The sequence below is a fragment of the Nymphaea colorata genome, chromosome 3 (assembly GCF_008831285.2).
Source record: "Nymphaea colorata isolate Beijing-Zhang1983 chromosome 3, ASM883128v2, whole genome shotgun sequence".
Lineage (NCBI taxonomy): Eukaryota > Viridiplantae > Streptophyta > Magnoliopsida > Nymphaeales > Nymphaeaceae > Nymphaea > Nymphaea colorata.
In genome coordinates this window covers 11,283,270-11,300,924 of record NC_045140.1, presented here as the reverse complement: position 1 = coordinate 11,300,924, position 17,655 = coordinate 11,283,270, and the positions used below count along the sequence as shown (strand labels likewise).

At 36.5% G+C, this 17,655-nt stretch overlaps 2 protein-coding genes and 1 pseudogene across 2 annotated transcripts; all 3 read left to right on the top strand.

Moving 5' to 3' along the window:
- On the top strand, window positions 1-998 carry LOC116250309 (uncharacterized). The gene is made up of 2 exons (XM_031623943.1): window positions 1-327; window positions 411-998. Exons 1-2 carry the CDS (start codon window positions 1-3, stop codon window positions 996-998), a joined length of 915 nt encoding a protein of 304 aa, XP_031479803.1.
- An 866-nt stretch (window positions 999-1,864) lies between these two features.
- On the top strand, window positions 1,865-2,790 carry LOC126409201 (protein ALP1-like). The gene is made up of 2 exons (XM_050077114.1): window positions 1,865-2,064; window positions 2,142-2,790. Exons 1-2 carry the CDS (start codon window positions 1,938-1,940, stop codon window positions 2,615-2,617), a joined length of 603 nt encoding a protein of 200 aa, XP_049933071.1. The 5' UTR covers window positions 1,865-1,937; the 3' UTR covers window positions 2,618-2,790.
- A 200-nt stretch (window positions 2,791-2,990) lies between these two features.
- Window positions 2,991-4,347, top strand: LOC116250308 (cationic amino acid transporter 2, vacuolar-like; annotated as a pseudogene).
- The last annotated feature ends 13,308 nt before the right edge of the window (window positions 4,348-17,655 follow it).

Here is a 17,655-nt window from a genome sequence, read left to right as displayed (position 1 = left end):
ATGGAGGATAGTGGTACATCAAGGGAGAATCTTACATGGACTGAAGCACAAATGGACTACTTAGTCCAGCTTCTTTTGGAGCAATCACGCATTCCTGGTATGAAGTCTGGTGGAGGTTTGAAGGCAAAAGCATACACAGCAATAGAAAGAAGCATGATAGACCGCTTCGGAAGGGACTTCACTAAGGACAAAATAAAAAATAAACTGAAATATGCAAAACCAAACTTGACAGTGTTGAAGGAAATGATGAACACAAGCGGGTTTGGATATGACCCTACTAACAAATGCATTGAAGTTGACCCCCAGGTTTGGAGTGAGTACATTGAGGTATGTTAAAGAAATCGTAATTTTAGGTTTTGTCTTACGTGTCTTTTTTTCTGTAAATGTTGAACCTATTAAAATTTTTTCAGAAATACCCTAATAGAAAAAAGTACAAAGGACCAAAGTTTTGGAGATACTATGATGAGTTTCTTGAGATATTTGGTGATTCTCACGCAACTGGGAACACAGCAGACACGTGCAACAGCATGTTATTAGAGGATATTATTGAACCATTCCCAACAACACCTGCTTCCCAATCGACTCCATTTCACATGGAACCTGAAAATACACAATCATTCACACAGATGCTTCATGAAGATAGTCCTTCAATACAATCGCCAACATCTGCAACTCCTACACCTCAACATCCCACCATGACAACCAACAGGACTACAAATAGGTCTAAAAGGAACAGGTCAGACTATGATGAAGAATACTATAATTTGTTGCACCGTATTGCTGACGATGTGCATACCATGACAAATGGAAGTAAAGGGGTTCAATTTGTCCAGTGTTGTGAAATACTTCAAGAATTGGTTGAGACAGGACAAATTGATTCTGAAACACATGTGAAGAGTTTTGATTTGTTGGCTGAGGGCACGAACCCCATGATCTTCGTCAATATTCCATCTTCACAACGGGTGCCATGGTTGACACGTAAACTGAATGGGTCGTAGGTAAGAACTCATTGTTAATTATATGTTCAACGGTACATTAGTTGCACATTGCTCATTTTATATATGTTCCATCTATTATTTTGTGTCTTATGTGTTATTGGATGAAGTTTGCAATGGTTGTTTTTTATGTATTCATGTTCTTTAAGTATTCATGTTGACTGTATTAGCAAATGCATTGTTTTTGGATGATGTTTGCAATGGTTGTTTGTACACTTTTTTTCACGACATGTTCTTCAATATTTTTTGTTATTATGTTTCATGCAGTTTAGTTGAAATGGCTGACATCGACATGTTCTATGATGACGAAGAACTAGAGTGTTATTTGATTCGGATAGTGTTCGTCTTCATCTTTTTTTGGTTAAGACAACTACCTCATACTAGGAGGATTGTTCATCCCTTTCGAGAAGCTGGTTCTTCTTTTGTTCAACTCATGCTTGAAGGTCATCCTAGAAATTGTATGGACTTACTTCGCATGGATCGGCACACATATATGACATTGTGTACCACTCTCAAAACTAGGAATTTATTGGAGGATGCTCGTGAGATTAGTCTAGAAGAACAAGTAGCTATATTTTTATTGACCATTGGACATAATGAACGCAATCGTGCAACTCAGAATACGTTTCAACATTCTGGACAAACAATAAGTAAATATGTCAGCCTTGTCCTACGAGCATTATGTATATTGGGTAGGGATTTCATCCGGCGCCCCAACATTGAGATGCCAAGTAGTATTCGGCGATCTGAAAGATTTTTTCCATATTTTTAGGTATTTTCATAAACGTAAACATTTTATGACACGTGCATATATGTCTAACCAGTATATATACTATATAGGATTGCTTAGGTGCAATCGATGGCACCCATGTACCTGCATGGGTCTCAGCGTCAGATCAAGCAAGATTTCGCAATAGAAAAGGAGTCATTTCTCAAAATGTCATGGCTGTAGTTGGATTCGACACTCGATTCCACTACGTCTTGGCGGGATGGGAAGGAAGTGCAACAGACTCAAGAGTATTATACAATGCACTTGATCATCCAACTGACCCATTTGTTGTGCCAGAAGGTACGTACTTCCACTCAACATTGCATACCTTCTTATGGGCATTTCACAAACTTTTACGAATTTGTGTTCACTTGTAGGAAAATATTATCTTGCTGATGGGGGTTATCCAAACATTGTCGGTTTGCTAACACCTTATCGAGGGCATCGATATCATATGTCTGAATTTAGTGCACCAGGGGCACGCACACCTAGAACTCAAGAGGAATTATTCAACCATAGGCATTCATCACTACGAAATGTAGTAGAAAGAACTTTCGGCATGTTGAAAGGACGTTTTCCAATACTAAAAATGCAAGTGCACTATCCATTGAAAAAACAAGTTCAAATTGTTCTTGCTACGTGTGTACTGCACAACTTCATAATTGAACACAATCCGAATGCCGAACAATTTGTTGATGAAGAAACTCAGTCGAATGATAATGTTTTCTTAAGCGAACCAGAAATCGCAAGACAAACACATCAACGAGGAAGCAACAATCTTCTGAGAACAGCTATAACAGGTCAAATGTTTACAGATTATCAGTTGAATAGTAAGTTCATTTATCAGTTATAACGAAGTTCATTTATCAGTTATTTGTTGATGTATAACAAGTTAAATGTTTAATGTATGTTTGACATCTACTTTGTTTTTAAATAGGACAACGAAGATGAAGCATCAACATATATATTACAACGAAGATGAAGCATCTATTTTGTTTTGTGATGAAGCATCTATTTTGTAAAGTGCAGCAAAGAACAAGAAGATTACAATGAAGATGAAGCATCTATTTTAAGATTGTCTGTTTTGTTTTTTGGATGTATACTCTTTAAACTCATATACTAGATGGGTAACCAATACTTTTTTGGATGTGAACTAACAATATGGGCACCTACTTGAATGTTGGACAATACTCTTTAATGTATATTCCGCCCAAGTTTCTGTATAAATGTATATATGTTATCAACTCTTTCTTTTCTTGTTGATTGCTTATGGGCCTGGAAAAAAGTCGGACCCTGAAGGGTCCGACTTTTTGGCGGAGACAAATTTTCTGCCCGTTAGGGCTTCCTCATCACCATCATTCGCTTCAGCCTCCAGCCGTCGTCCGCTCGCCATGCTCTCCACCACCGCCGCTGCTCTGCCTCCAGTCGTCGTCCGCTCGCCGTGCTCTCCACCACTACCGCTGCTCTGCCTCCAGCCGTCGTCGTGGTATTTCGAAGAAGTTGAGGTACGCCATCCCTATATGCATATTTTGATGATGGCCTGTGGCCCTACCTTCCTTGAATCAGGCCATTGTATCTGGGGTCGCAAGAGTAGCCTTTGGTAAGAATTATGTTTGGGACATGTTAATTTAAAGAGTGCACTTTTCTGGGTCAGCATTTATCACTGCAAACGTTTGTGTCATGATTTTTGTCATCATAGCGGGTAGTGTCCTTGGATTTCAAAGTGGATGGCCTGGTTATGCCCTTTCCAATGGGTAAGGGAAAAGTGCACTCTAGATGGTTATGCACTTTTAACTTTTTCTCCTATATGCATTGGAACTATTTTTATGAGAAATTCTCAATTCATTTCTTGGTTTTGTTGAAGGTGGTTGAAGCTGGAGATTTAATCTATGTTCTTGTTGTGGTTCTAGGTACTTTCCTTTTGGAGTTAATGGGATGCTTGCTGGATCCGCTACTGTTTTCTTTGCATATATAGGCTTTGATGCGGTTGCAAACACGGCTGAGGAGGTATATTGCTATTTACATAATTATGAATGTCATTCAACCCATTTTTGCTTCATTCCATGTGACAAAAATTTTTGAAGTTGGATATAGCAGAAACAATTCGTTATTAACTTTCATAGGCACTTGTTAGTCAAAGCTTTTATTGTAAATATAGCCTGATATTTGTAGTCAGTTCACTTCATGCTTGACGCTCATCCTATCTTGCAGGTGAAGAATCCACAACGTGATTTGCCATTGGGAATTGGAAAGGGATTTTATCCCTAGCTGTGTCTTGTACATGCAGGTATCTGTGGTTATAGTTGGTTTGGTGCCTTATTATGCAATGGATCCTGACACACCAATTTCATCTGCTTTCTCCAGCCATGGGATGCAGTGGACAGTGTAAGTCAGCTTTAATGGAAATCGTGTGGTTTTTTGTAGGTTAGCCAAATGACTGTGGTTGGCTTAATTCATCTGCGTTTTGTTTTAGGTACATTATCACTGCCGGTGCAATTACTTACTGCTCTCTGTGCAACATTGTTGGGTTCAATCCTTTCCCAGGCAAGTTCTTCGCAGCTTGAAAATATAGTTAACCAATGAGATTGCATACCATTGGAATTATTTAGTAATCATGTATTTGCTTGTTTTTTGTCCTGTACATGTAAAACATGTGTTGGAAACAACGTTAACGATTTGTTTTAGGAGCATTAATCTTTGTTTAAACTAATGTTTCTGTATTCCATAACTTGTAGATGATTCCAGTGGCTTTGAACGATGTAGCGTTTTCAACACACGCGGTTTTGTTGACAGGATTCACAGTTTTGCAAGTTTTAATCTATGAAGTAATTGGATCATCTAACGGAACCTTCTTTTTTTCCTGTCTTCTCCTGGTTTTCGTGCAGTTTTATAGAGGATGGCTTGTTATCAATTTTAATAGATGATGTTTACAACTTTCTAGCGTTTATGTTGTACATTACAAAGGGTTTTATGTAATAACTCTATTATTGAATGGCTTTAAATATTTTTTCCATGGCTGAATTGCATATCTATGTGTAGGTGGTGGACGGTCAATTGCAGTTTTTGACCATGACAAAAAACGGTCAAAAAATTTTTCCTTGAAAAAATTTTCTTGCCTAACAAACTAGGCATTTTTTCCTTTGGAAAAAAGTTCCAGACCATCAAACATGGTCTGAAACAAGAAGAAGGGAATTTTACCCTTCTGTCATTTTTTCAGGGTAAAATTACCGTAGAAAAAGTTCCCCCTCTAAAAAATCGGTGCCATCAAACGTGGCCTCATTTCTACTTACTATTAGAAATATGTCTAAACCACATGTGATCAACCTACCAAATGGACATCAAACTCTAGTCTATATTACTAGAACAATCCACCTTTCAACCAGTATTTAGCTTACTGACGCCCAATACATTCCTGATTTTAAATACAACTTACTATCAGTTCTAAAGGTTACCAAGACTACTAATTGTGTTGTTGTTTTCTTTTCAACCTGCTATGCTTTTCAGGACCCTTTGTCGAGGAAGCTGATTGGGGTGAGTAACTTAAGCAGTGGACTTTATTATCTTCTACTCTCTTCTACTTCACATGCTTTGCTTGCTTCTCCTAATAATAAGACGGCTCATATATGACATATGAAACTTGGACATCCTTCATTTGATAAGACTTTTCCTTTGAATGAAAATATTTTCATTTCCAAGCATGATTTTTCTTGTGATACTTGTCATAAAGCTAAGTTTACCTGCTTGTCATCTCCAACTAGGACTAGTAGAGCAAGTGATCCTTTTGCTTTGATCCATTGTGACATTTGGAGAGGATATGCCACGACGTCACACACGAGAGCACATTATTTTCTCACCATAATAGATGATTTTACACTATCTACTTGGGTTTTCTTGATGAGGTTTAAATCTGAAACTTTCTCTTGTTTAACTTGCTTTTGTGTCATTGTTTTTACTCAATTTAATATCCATGTAAAATTCATTTGAACCGATAATGGTGCTTAATTTACAGCCCATAATATGCAAGTGTATTTTCATGATCATAGCATCAAACCTCATGTGATGGGATTCCACAACAAAATAGGCGTGTTGAGAGGAAGCATCGTCATCTACTATAGGTGGCACAAGCACTTAGGTTTCAAGCCAACCTACCAGTTAATTTTTGGGGAGAATGTATTTTGATAGCGACATTTTTAATTAATAGAATGCCATCAACTCTTTTAAAATAACAAGTCTCCATTTGAACTTCTTACAAGAAAAAACCCAATTATGAGGTCTTGTATGTTTTAGGATGCTTGTGCTATGCCAAAAATTTAAATCCTATGCATAAGTTTGCATCACGTGCTCACAAAGGAGTTCTTATAAGTTATGCTCATAATAAAAAAGGGTATCGTGTTTTTTATTTAGATACCAAACAAATTTTTACAAGTAGACATATATCATTTTATGAGGGTTATTTTTCATTTCTAACTGAAAAATATCATGCAAATGATTTGAACAATATCGTTTTGCCTCATCCTCAAGAAGACTATCTTGGCAAGAAATATATGTCAACTTGTGAGAATGGTGTTTCTGCATACTCATCCCCAATATCGTCTACATCATCTACCCAACCTCACGACTCCACCAATAGTGTTCAAATCCAGCCAGCAACTCATTTTTCAGATCATCAATCTGCATTACATGATCCAACTCCTTTTAACCCACTTGCTCTATGCCAATCTAGTTGTACTCGTCATTCACCATTTTACCTTCAAGATTATGTGTGTTCTAATGTGATGGTTACAAGTTCACGGCCTAAGAAATCTACTTCAAATAAGCAATCCTTAGTACCTTCTATCTCATACACAACTATCTATCTGTTCACAAATTCTCTAAATCTCATTATGCTTTTTTAACTTCTATCATGAGTGATGTTGAATCTAGCTCATATGTGGAAGTAGTTGAGTATCAACATTGGTGAAGTACTATGGTTGTTGAGATTTGGGCACTTGAACAAGTCTTTCACTACTTTACTTCCAAACAAACATCCAATTGGTTGTTGTTAGGTTTATAAAATAAAAAAGTGATCGGATAGAAGCGTCAAATGCTACAAAGCTAAACTTGTAGCTAAAAGGTACACTCAACTAGGGGGCCTCCAATATAACGAGACATTTGCCCCGGTTGCGAAATCGACAACCATGCAAATGCTTCTTGCTCTTGCTTCAATTTAAGGCATTTATATCAAATGGATGTTAGTAATGCACTTATACATGAAGAATTGTATGAGAAAATACACATGGCCATTCCACCAGGGCTTGTTCGTGAGGGAGAGTTCCTAGTAATACCGTGTGCCGACTTGATAAGTCTCTTTATGGACTCAAACAATTGCCACACAACTGTTTTTACAAGCTATTATCATCGGCACTTAAAGATGTTGGTTTCATTCAATGGTCGGCTGATTATACTATATTTGCTCGAAAATATGAAAAACAAATTATTATTGTCCTTGTATATGTTGATGATATTATCATTGCATGGAATGATGAACAAGGTATTGCCTCGGTTAACCAATATATAGATTTCAAATTTCATATTAAGGACTTGGGAATACTTAAATATTTTCTTGGTATAGAAGTTAAAAGAGTGCCATCAAGAATAATCCTAAGTCAAAGAAAATTCGTGTTGGATATTTTGAATGATGCAGGTTTAATGGGAGCCGAACCTATTGATTTTCCAATGGAGCAAAAATTTACAGTTGACTCCAAATGATGGTATTCTACTAAAAGATCCAGCTAAATATAGGGAGGTTAGTTGGATGTTCGATTTATTTGACTATTACATGTTCAGACGTAACGTACTCGGTTTAGGTTCTCAGTCAGTTCATGCAATCACCGCAAACCACACACTATGAGGCAGCACTCCAAGTATTAAAATATTTGGAATCTTCACCAGCGAAAAGAATATTTTTATCATCGTCAAGTGAAAAAAATTTGTGAAATTATTGCGACTCAAATTGAGAAAGTTGTCCAACCACTCGTAAATCAGTTAGTGGATATATTGTGTTTATCTCTTATAAATCAAAAAAAGTAGTCTACTATCATCAAATCCTCTGCCGAAGCATAATACTGAGCAATGGCTATGGCAACTTGTGAAGTTATTTGGTTAAAAGCTTTATTGAATGATTTGGGATGGACTCATGATAATCCAATCAATTTATATTGTGACAATCAAACAATGAAAGAAGCACATAGAGCTGGGTTCTCATTTTATAAGAGAAAAAATTGAGCAAGGAATAATTCAACCGCATCATATATCGTCATGTTTGCAACTAGCAGATATTTTCACCAAACCATTAGGAAGAGACATTTTTCAAAATTTAAGTGCCAAGTTGGGTGTTTCAGATTTGCACATGCTAACTTGAGAGGGAGTATCGGATAAGAAGGAAAGATCTAGAATATATGTTTATGGAAAGATAATATCAAGAAAAACCTATTAATTATTATCTGTAAATTTTTTGTTGTAACGTATTGATTTATTTGTAACCTCTATATCCCATGACTTGTGGGTTTATATACCTTTAAAAACTCAAAGGTGAATGGAAGATTGGTGAGATTCTTTTTTACTCATTCATCTCTCTCGTTTCTCTCTTTATCTTTCATGCCCCTTTCTCAGGAATACGTCCAAGGGTAATATGAACGAGTTCTAGAATTAATGAGTTTTTCCTTCTTTGTCTTTGCACAGGATGTTCTTCAACTTCTTCTTTGGAGATGTCAACAGGTTGCTTCTTTGGAGATGTCAACAGGTTTCTTCATAATGCCAATCTCCCTCTCCTCGAGTTTCTCCCTTTCTTTCTTTCCAATATTATCTTCAACGGTTTTTTTAGTAACGTTGTGATTTCCTTCCTTATCAATTTGGGCAAAATCATTAAAAGAGAGAGAGAGAGAGAGAGAGAGAAACTTTGTAGTCAATCATGGTCTATATCCAAATTCATTTCATATAGATCATGTAGACAAATCAAATTCTCACTCAAATTTCTGCAAGCGGGGTAGCCCGTAGAGGCCATGTCTCCTCTTGAACTCTAAAATTGAAAATTTACATGTTTAAATTTTTAAAAGTTATATTTCAACCCCAGCACAAAATTTCCAAAAAATATTTTAGGCGCTCTGAAAGTTTATCTTTTGACACTTTCAACCCCCGAATAAATATTATGGATCCCCCCTGTTCCTATAAATGTTAAACTCAAACCCACAAATTTTAGGTTTGAGTTATGCACAAATACATAATCAGGCAGTCACAGGCTAGATCAGCTCTTGAATAGATGAGGAAAAGAAGAAAAAAGAACTTCACAAGCGATCATGGTCTATATCCAAATTCATTGCCTATAGACAGGTACTGAAACCTAGTAAATCTTGTGGACCCACCAAATTCTGTCTCTAATTTTTACACAAGGGCACAACAGGAGGCAGTAGAGCTCATGGCTGCCCTCATATTTTTAGAATATAAGTTTTTACATAAAAAATTGCATCTAAACCCAAGTAAGAATTTTAAAAAATATATATTAGGTCTTTTAAAAATCAAAACAAACTATTTATTATGGCATTCTATCTGCGACAGTGAAATGTTATACAGGTGGTTTAGAATGCCATATTACCCAAGTAGCCCTCTCTGAAAGTCTTGTCTTTCAACAATTTCAACCCTAGACAAAAATTCTCAACCCCCTGTTTGAAGGGCATACATGATAAACTGTAAGTCACATGATTATTTACCCTCTTTCTTGATGTCATGAATTGATGCCAATCATGTGAAGTACTTCCCATGAGTAAAAAGAGAAAGCTATCAGTGGAGTTAACAGGATAAAGCATCACACCGAAACGATCCAAATCATGTGTTGTTGAAATCCAGGACGCCCCGCATGGTGACCCAAGTGCAGCTTTTATCTTCTTGAGCTTGGTGAAAGTTCATCATCATGATAGTCCACTCCTGGTTGAATTCTGCTGTGGCCCCAACATCACATGGATGAGAATGAATTTCACATGATCAGGGTTGCAGCTTTTTTGAACATTCCAGATGCTACTCAAGTTCAAAGGGGAAACTGATCAAGGGATTGGTTTAGTTCTACTAGGGTTGCAGAAAAAAGATAAGCATCACAACTCAGATCCAGTCCATATTCATATAGATTTTTCGATCAGAATAGTGGGCATTGAATTGTGGTCTGATTCAAAGAAAACAAGCTTGTTCTACTCTGATCTGGGTCGCACAAAGAATTCAGAATTAGTAATTGGATTTGAATCTGAGCCTGATACCCAACTTGGATCTGATGATGAAGAATCAGATAACACATGAATGTCGAACCTTATGCTAGCAGGATCCGGATTAGATTTAAAAAGTAGTGTTTGGATCTGATTCCAATTACATAGGATCGACTGAATTTGTTAAACATCGGATTCGGCTCAAATCCAAACCAGTCACATTCCATATTATATGTACGTGTCTGCACCAAATAACTCTACAGTGACGACTCTTGTCCTACTGCTTCTCTCACTCTCTTTGTGTGTGTGTGTGTGTGTGTTTTGTGAAACGGGCGTTAAGACACATTTCTGGTATCTTACATGAAGAAACACATTTTTCTTAAATGAAGAAACTAGATCTGGACACCTATTAAGAGAATGAGTAGGTATGCACTAAAAAAGAGAAGGTGGGAGTTGGGGTATTTTGAGGATTTTTCACAAAGAAATGTATTTTTTAGACTTTTTTTAACTTTTTCATTACCCTTTTATCCCTGTAGAGGGGCTCCCCTTTCTACTGGAACATGGGCATTCTGGTCATTTTGAACTTTTAGGATTCGGGGGTACATATAACCAGCTTAGACTTATTAATGGCACTCCTGACAAAATAAAATTCTAAGGCTTGTACTCTCACCCTCATGCCTAATATATTATAGATGCAAGAAATCAAGAATGATATAAGACTATCCTCCATCACGTGTCATGTCCCCTTATACGCTATTTACCCAAAGAATACTGCGTTTGATTCGTGAATTAAACATCTAATTACTAATACTTTTAAGCGTGATAATTTTCAAACAGCGGTACAGACAAATTGTTCTGAAACGTGTGCAGAGATACTCTTACTGCTTAAACAAACATGAACTTCATATGAAAATCCCTTTTGCATCGAAAAACCATGAAACAAAGTGTTCTAATATTGCCAAAAGAAACCATTAGTTGGTAGGGTGCTGACCAATAATTAATAGGATCGCTTTCTTGGAACATGCAAGTTTGCTTCAATATTAATGTTGTTACCTCGGCTAGGAGCGTGGGTTCTATTCCTTGTGATCTCGATTTGAGTTGCGTTTGAGCGAGTGAGCAGTACAGAACTCCACTCCCCGAGTGACTTAACTGACTAGTGAGAGGCTGAAATCTTGGAATTCGGGATCTAAATTAAATGAGCTTATGGTTAGACCCTTCAACTTAAAATAAAAAACGCTCACTTATGACTATGCCCTCCAACTTAAATGACAGTGTCTCAGTGGCAGAGCCACATGGTCCGCCTCGCAAAGTTAGTTTAATATTATTTTAATATTTTGATATATTTGATTGTTATACATATAAATGACTCGAACAAATTAAAGATATTGAACGAGTGCCCCCACCAAAAAAAATTCATTAGAAACCAGAGTTTGTGAACGGCCATGCCACCCATCGTGCTGCGCCCTTCGGGGCACGTTAGAGCTAAATTAATTAAGACAGCTGAAAACATTTTGAAAACAGGAAAATGCGGAGGAAGAATTATGAAGCGTAGACGCCAAGGCAAGAGGGAGCTGTTATTTCTTATGTCTTTAAGTCATGCCTGCCGGCTATCTGGCGACCCATTTATGTCACATTATATATCTAATGAAACGTGCATGCAACGTTGTACTCAAAGCTAGTAAATGAATTGAAGATATACATCTACAGCCTTTCTCTCTCATGGATGCAAATGTTCTCTCTCTCTCTCAGATCTTAAAGGCTTTTCTCTCTTTCAATGATGAAGTCTCTCCCTCTCTCTATAAACATGGTATCTTAATTTGCTTCTTAATCATATATACATAAAGAGTTAACATCAACCAGCTTCAAGATATTGTCAGACGACAAAATATTTTATATATATATATATATATATATATATATATATATATATATATATATATATATATATATATATATATATATATAGAGAGAGAGAGAGAGAGAGAGAGAGATGACAAATAGGAAATTGTCTTTTAGCATCCTGCCATCGTTTTCTTATCCCCGGCCAAGGCGCTTTCCTTGTGGAACACCATACCATACCACCAGTTGTCCATCGATATGCAGGAGATACACATAACTAGAAGTTGTATTTTTTTGTTTTTTTTATCATTACTTTTCCAGGCTCTTCTGATGTGCATCAGTAGTCGCTTTAAGCACCCTCGACAATTCTAAATCAAGCCGATGACTTCAAACAATCCTGTGGTCTGGAACAGCGTGGATTATATATAAGATAGTTCAGGCTGGCGTGTTTGATTGCTTTTAATTTGGAAATCATCTTAATTAATCCTACAGCAATCTGTGCAGGGCGGAGCCAGGGGGCGCTGTTCACATGTAAATTTTAATAAAAACCATTTATCCTATATAAAAATTTTGAAAAATGATGTTTAGGTTCATATCAAAATTTTGAAAATATTATTCAGCATTTTTCATAAAAAATTCTTGACTCGGCCCCTGAATCTGAATCTGTGGGTTTCAAAATCATAGATTTAGATATTCAAGAATGCTTCCTGTCGCGAGGAGAGGGAAGGTGATGAGACTCGAAAACCATGAACTTTAGGTGCAACGAATATTATGATTTTTTAGTGAAACAAAATATTCTCAAATCTTGGATTCTAAGATCTTATAAGATCTATGGTTGCTTTGGATCTTTGATTCAAATCGAATTGGTAGAAAATCGGATGGATTTTACCTGACAATACAAGGATACCATGTGTCATGCACTATTTTCCTCTCATTTTTCAAATATTATTTTAAATTTTACTTTCAAAAAAGAAAGTTTTTTGTCAACTTAATTATTTAGCTGAATCAGCTTACTCAGTGAAGCGACGGGCCCGCTTATTGGATTCAATTTCCAATCTTTACAACCAGTGGCAGAGGGAAGGGGGGCCCGCCTAGGCCATGGCCCCACCTCAGCCAACCAATTTTTTTTAGATTAAAAAAAATAATATTTTTTAATTACGTAAAGTATTTTTTATATTAGAATTTAGTTTGGCCCTACCCGCATCCAGAGGTCGGACTGTCGGCCCGTCCCTGAAGAAAATCCTGGCTCCACCCCTGTTTACAATGCTGGTGTCAAGACAAGGAGCACCATGCGGCCAATTAAAGCCTCCTGCCATTTTATATTTTTGATGTGTAAATTATTAAAAAAAATCAGAGGTAGGAAATAAAATGAAAGAGAAAATATTATTAATTAACTTATTAATTGGTTGTTTGGTGTTGTATAAGCAGTCATCAGGATTTCGTGAGAAGCAAACCCTGGCATAAGCCAATATTATATCTTGAATAATCCTTCAAGATAAACACAACAAAGGATCCAAGAATGCAATATATATATATATATATATATATATATTCTTATGAAAACAGTGTACCGATCACGAGCAGACGTGTTTTGAGAAGCTATCTAAATGCGAAGCAGATAGTACGACTTGTATATTAATATTTAAGACTTTGCATGAATTTTTTAGGTATCAACTTGGGCTCTTCCCATGTGATCGCATGTATATATGTTCAAGTGGGCCAGATAATTAGTAATTTGGATCCAATTACTAATCGAATTTGGAGTAACTATGCAGTCTCGTAACCAAAACCTGAATCTATGTCTAAGGTTAATCCACTGCCAGTTACATATAAAACGTCATTAATTAATGTTAGACGGATCCAAATCTGGTTTTACAAAAAAATACAGTCCGAATTGGAGCCTAAGATCAAAGCCAGTTACACCAAATCCAATTAATCGAATTTGATAATAGCCGAACATGACCCGAATCGGAACCATTTGGGAGAAAGAGGTCACATCAGTACCGGATTGAAAGGCAACTAAGAAAAATGGTGGATGACAAAGCAGCACAAGTAAAGCTTCCCTTGAACGGCCTGCATAGTCCCCTATGTTCATCCATAAGGAAGCCAAGCCATTTTTTTAATTAGTATACATTCCTTGGCTCCCAATCAAGCAAAATAAGGAGCAAGGAAAGGAGAAATTAAGCAAAGTATCATGCTGGTTCCGATCATTTGATAGCATCAGATCTGAAATTCAAGATGATTAATTTGAGATCATTGGCAATCTCAGCTCTGCACATTCAGGGTGTGTTTGATAACTTCAAATCTCAGATCCGATGCTGATCTAAAATCATGTAAAGAGAGGATTTAAGATCCTTAGTTTATAGCCAAAACCTCATATTTGAGGTAATAAGATTAGGGAGGGTGTCTGACTTTAAATCTGCAGATCTGAAATTCCAAATAATCTCAAATCATTTTGGATCTTGGATTTGAGACACTCTCCCTCCCTCCTATCTGACTCAAATATGAGGTTTTAGAATGAAAAGGAGGACCTCAAATATTCTGTCTAACATACTAGTAAAATCAGGTATTTGTTTATACTATGGGTCAGACATAAAATAGATTTTATATGAGCCTCCGATCTAAGATCCGAGGCTATCAAATTCACCCTTAATTTAATGGCTTGATCATGACAGATCTTTTATGATTAAGTATATTGAGGTCTCGGGAGCTAAATTAGCAAAACATCATATTCGTGCATACTGATTTAAAGGATTTGATCATGACAGAGAATTATGCTCACATTAAGGTCGTGGGTGTCGATTTTTCATTAAATATTCAATATGAGCTTTTCTAAATTCTTTTTATGATGGTGGAAAACAATTTAGAGAGTATTGATGCACTTAATTAGGGGGTGCTTGGCATTGAGCGCCTAATTTTTGGCATCTGTTGAAAAACAATGGATGTTTTCCATCATTTTTATGAAAAAAATAAATTTTTGCTCTCTTACTTTTGCCCTTTCAGGAACCAGGCCTCCTTCCATGCTAAAGGGTATTTTTGTCATTTTGGCTTCTAACACACTGCCCCGTGTTGTGGACCGAAGATATAACCTTCTACGTTGAATTACTACAACTTTTTTTTTTTTTTTATATTTGAATGCATTAAACTGACCTCAAAACTAAACTCACATGTATTTAGTTGAATTCAATGGATCCGAGGTTGCAGCAATTAATAGGATACGGAAGGTTCGGAGAAATAAATAAAATAAAATTCAAGCTACATCTCCTCTTGCAATGATTTGACGATGGGGCGTTTGATAGTTTCAGATCTCCAATCTGATGTGATTTGAAATTATTGGAAATATCAAATCCATGAATTTTAAATTGGACCCCCTTCTTATTCCATCTCTAAACTTAGGTTTTGGCTATAAACCAATTATCTCAAATCATCTTTTTAATGTAGCGGTAAAATCCGGTGTTTGTTTATACCTTAAATCTAAGATATGATGCTATCAAACACATTCTTAGTGCATGGTAAAAAGAATCACAAACGTAGCATAAACAGGGAAAAAGTTTGAAAATTTGGGTGTTTTGAAATCTCTCCTTATTTTTAAGGAGTATTTATCTCCTCAAAGATTTATTTTTGCCTTAATTAAAATCACGTCTCTTTTATAATTGTTGTCCTTCTCCTAATCAAAAGAAGAATTGCATCCCCAAAATGGAAGAACTATTTTAGGCTCAAGCTGAACAAAAGTTTTTTTTACTTTAGTTAGTAATTTTCACCAATAACCAAAAATACCGCTTAATCAAAATAATTTGCCAGTTAATGCATAAAACTATATAAGGCGGACAAAGCCAAATCAACAATAGAAGTTTCTAGAGGCAAATTGATGCATTTTATGCATGTGACACTAGGGGTGAAGCCACAAATTTTTCATGAGGGTGTCAAATTAAAGTTTCTAAATTTTGACTAGTGTTGAAATATGATTTGTCAAACATTTTATATAAAACAGGTAAAATTTTCTAAAATTTACATGTAAATTAAAAAAAAATTAAGATAGAGTCAGGACTCATGCCGGCTCCCGTTGGCTTTGTCAGGTGTGACCATGTGTGACACTACCTTTCCATACTTTTTAATACTGGTTTATGACATGATATATGACATTGACATGATTTGATACTCAAAATCATGTATATACACACTTTGTGGATTATATATGGACTTTGTGGATTCCTTTATGCAAGTTTGGATGGAGAAATCTTTTGGCATTTCACAAAGGATCACTACATAAAATCACAGTTAAAAGCTGAGCGAGTAAAAGTTAGATTTCACTGACGAGGGGGGACAACATGACAGTAAAGCAGGCTTTAACCAATGGTTAGAAATGGTAGTCAGAAAAGCTTCTTTATATTAGTAAATGTTGGTGTTTATATTAGTAAATGTTGGTGAAGACTGCACTTGTACCGAAGAGGGAAAGTGTCGTCAGTATTAATTTAATCATCACTGGTTGATTTTTTTTTTTATTTTGCATAGTTAAAAACAGTATTGAAAGTGCATTTCGTCAAACTGTGACCAAGCAACTGACCGTCACAAATGCACATTTTGTAATATATATATATAAAGACAATCGGATAGAGATGTGACTGGTTGGGGGACCAAGAGCCTGTCGTCAGCATCCCCTCTCATATCTGGTAGGCTGAATGATTTTCTTTTTAAAATATCTCGAGGATCTCAAGTGGGAAATTTATTTAACGTTCCTCTGTTTGGTGTATCGTAAGGCCTAAGGTCCCTCACGGCCGTCGAATCCAGAAAGAAGGGAATCTTTTTTAACAATCCCGAGGGAAGGAAAAAACAATTCCAAGAAATATTTATGGTCCCTCCGACTACTAATCCCTGGTTTTTGAATTCGCTTAACAAGGGCTTGAGGTATCCAATCTGAAGCTATCAAACATAGCTTCCATACCTTTATAAAGAAAAAGGCTGAGCTAGTTTAACCCTTTCCACGATAAGTAGAACAAACATGAAACAAAAGTTGATGAGAAAAACTTCGAATCCCACGGTTTCCTAACCTTGGCCGATGGCAACTTAGGGTGGTGCGATTCAGCTTTATCTTCCACACCAAGTTGTGGGACTCTGCAGCAAACCTGCTAGAGGATGAGCCTCTCCCCTTTTCTTTACTTAACAGCGGAAAGTCGCCAGTTCAAATCTCAGAGATGTCCTCGCTCCTTAACTAATGGCCTTAAGGGTTTTACATCTCGGGCAAGCGACAAAGTCTCTCAGCATGAGGAGAGAAAAAGAGAGAGAGATTAACTTATAAAATTGGATTGGGTTACTAAAGTCTGCAAGTAGTTAGCGGCTATGGAGAACATTGAGTGACCGACCATCCAAAGCAGAAGTCTGAGGTTGCTTCTTCAAAGCTGAGAGAAGGAAAGTCAGTCAACAAAGCGCCTGTTCAGCAAAGAAACTAATCAGTCTGTTTTGAACTCAGCTAAATGCCACTCTTCTGGCTGTACATGTGGGGGAAGAGAGAGAGAGAAAGAGAGAGAGAGAGAGAGTTTTGAACAAAAAGTTATTAAACTTTCTAGACATTGATTAGTTGCCAATTAATGGGAAAAAAAACATCTTATTAATGGGAAAAGGAGAAATTAGAGCATCATGCTGGTTCCATTTATTGAACTTAGTTGTGATTAAGAATTCTGCTTATGGGAAGACATGCAATAACTCCCAAACAAACAACATCAGCTTTTCCATAATTATATATCAACCTTCTTTAGTGGAAAAGTAAGGCTGTCATAGCCTAGAGTGCTTGTGGCAGTTTAAGTGCATATAAGAGCAACTACCCTCT

What these genes read in the sequence shown, in the direction of transcription:
- LOC116250309 (XM_031623943.1), top strand. Translation starts at nt 1, where the DNA reads ATGGAGGATAGTGGTACATCAAGGGAGAATCTTACATGGACTGAAGCA. An exon ending in TTTGGAGTGAGTACATTGAG is followed by an intron (nt 328 to 410) that starts GTATGTTAAAGA and finishes AAATTTTTTCAG; the next exon opens with AAATACCCTAATAGAAAAAA.
- LOC126409201 (XM_050077114.1), top strand. Translation starts at nt 1,938, where the DNA reads ATGGCTGTAGTTGGATTCGACACTCGATTCCACTACGTCTTGGCGGGA. An exon ending in CCCATTTGTTGTGCCAGAAG is followed by an intron (nt 2,065 to 2,141) that starts GTACGTACTTCC and finishes GTTCACTTGTAG; the next exon opens with GAAAATATTATCTTGCTGAT.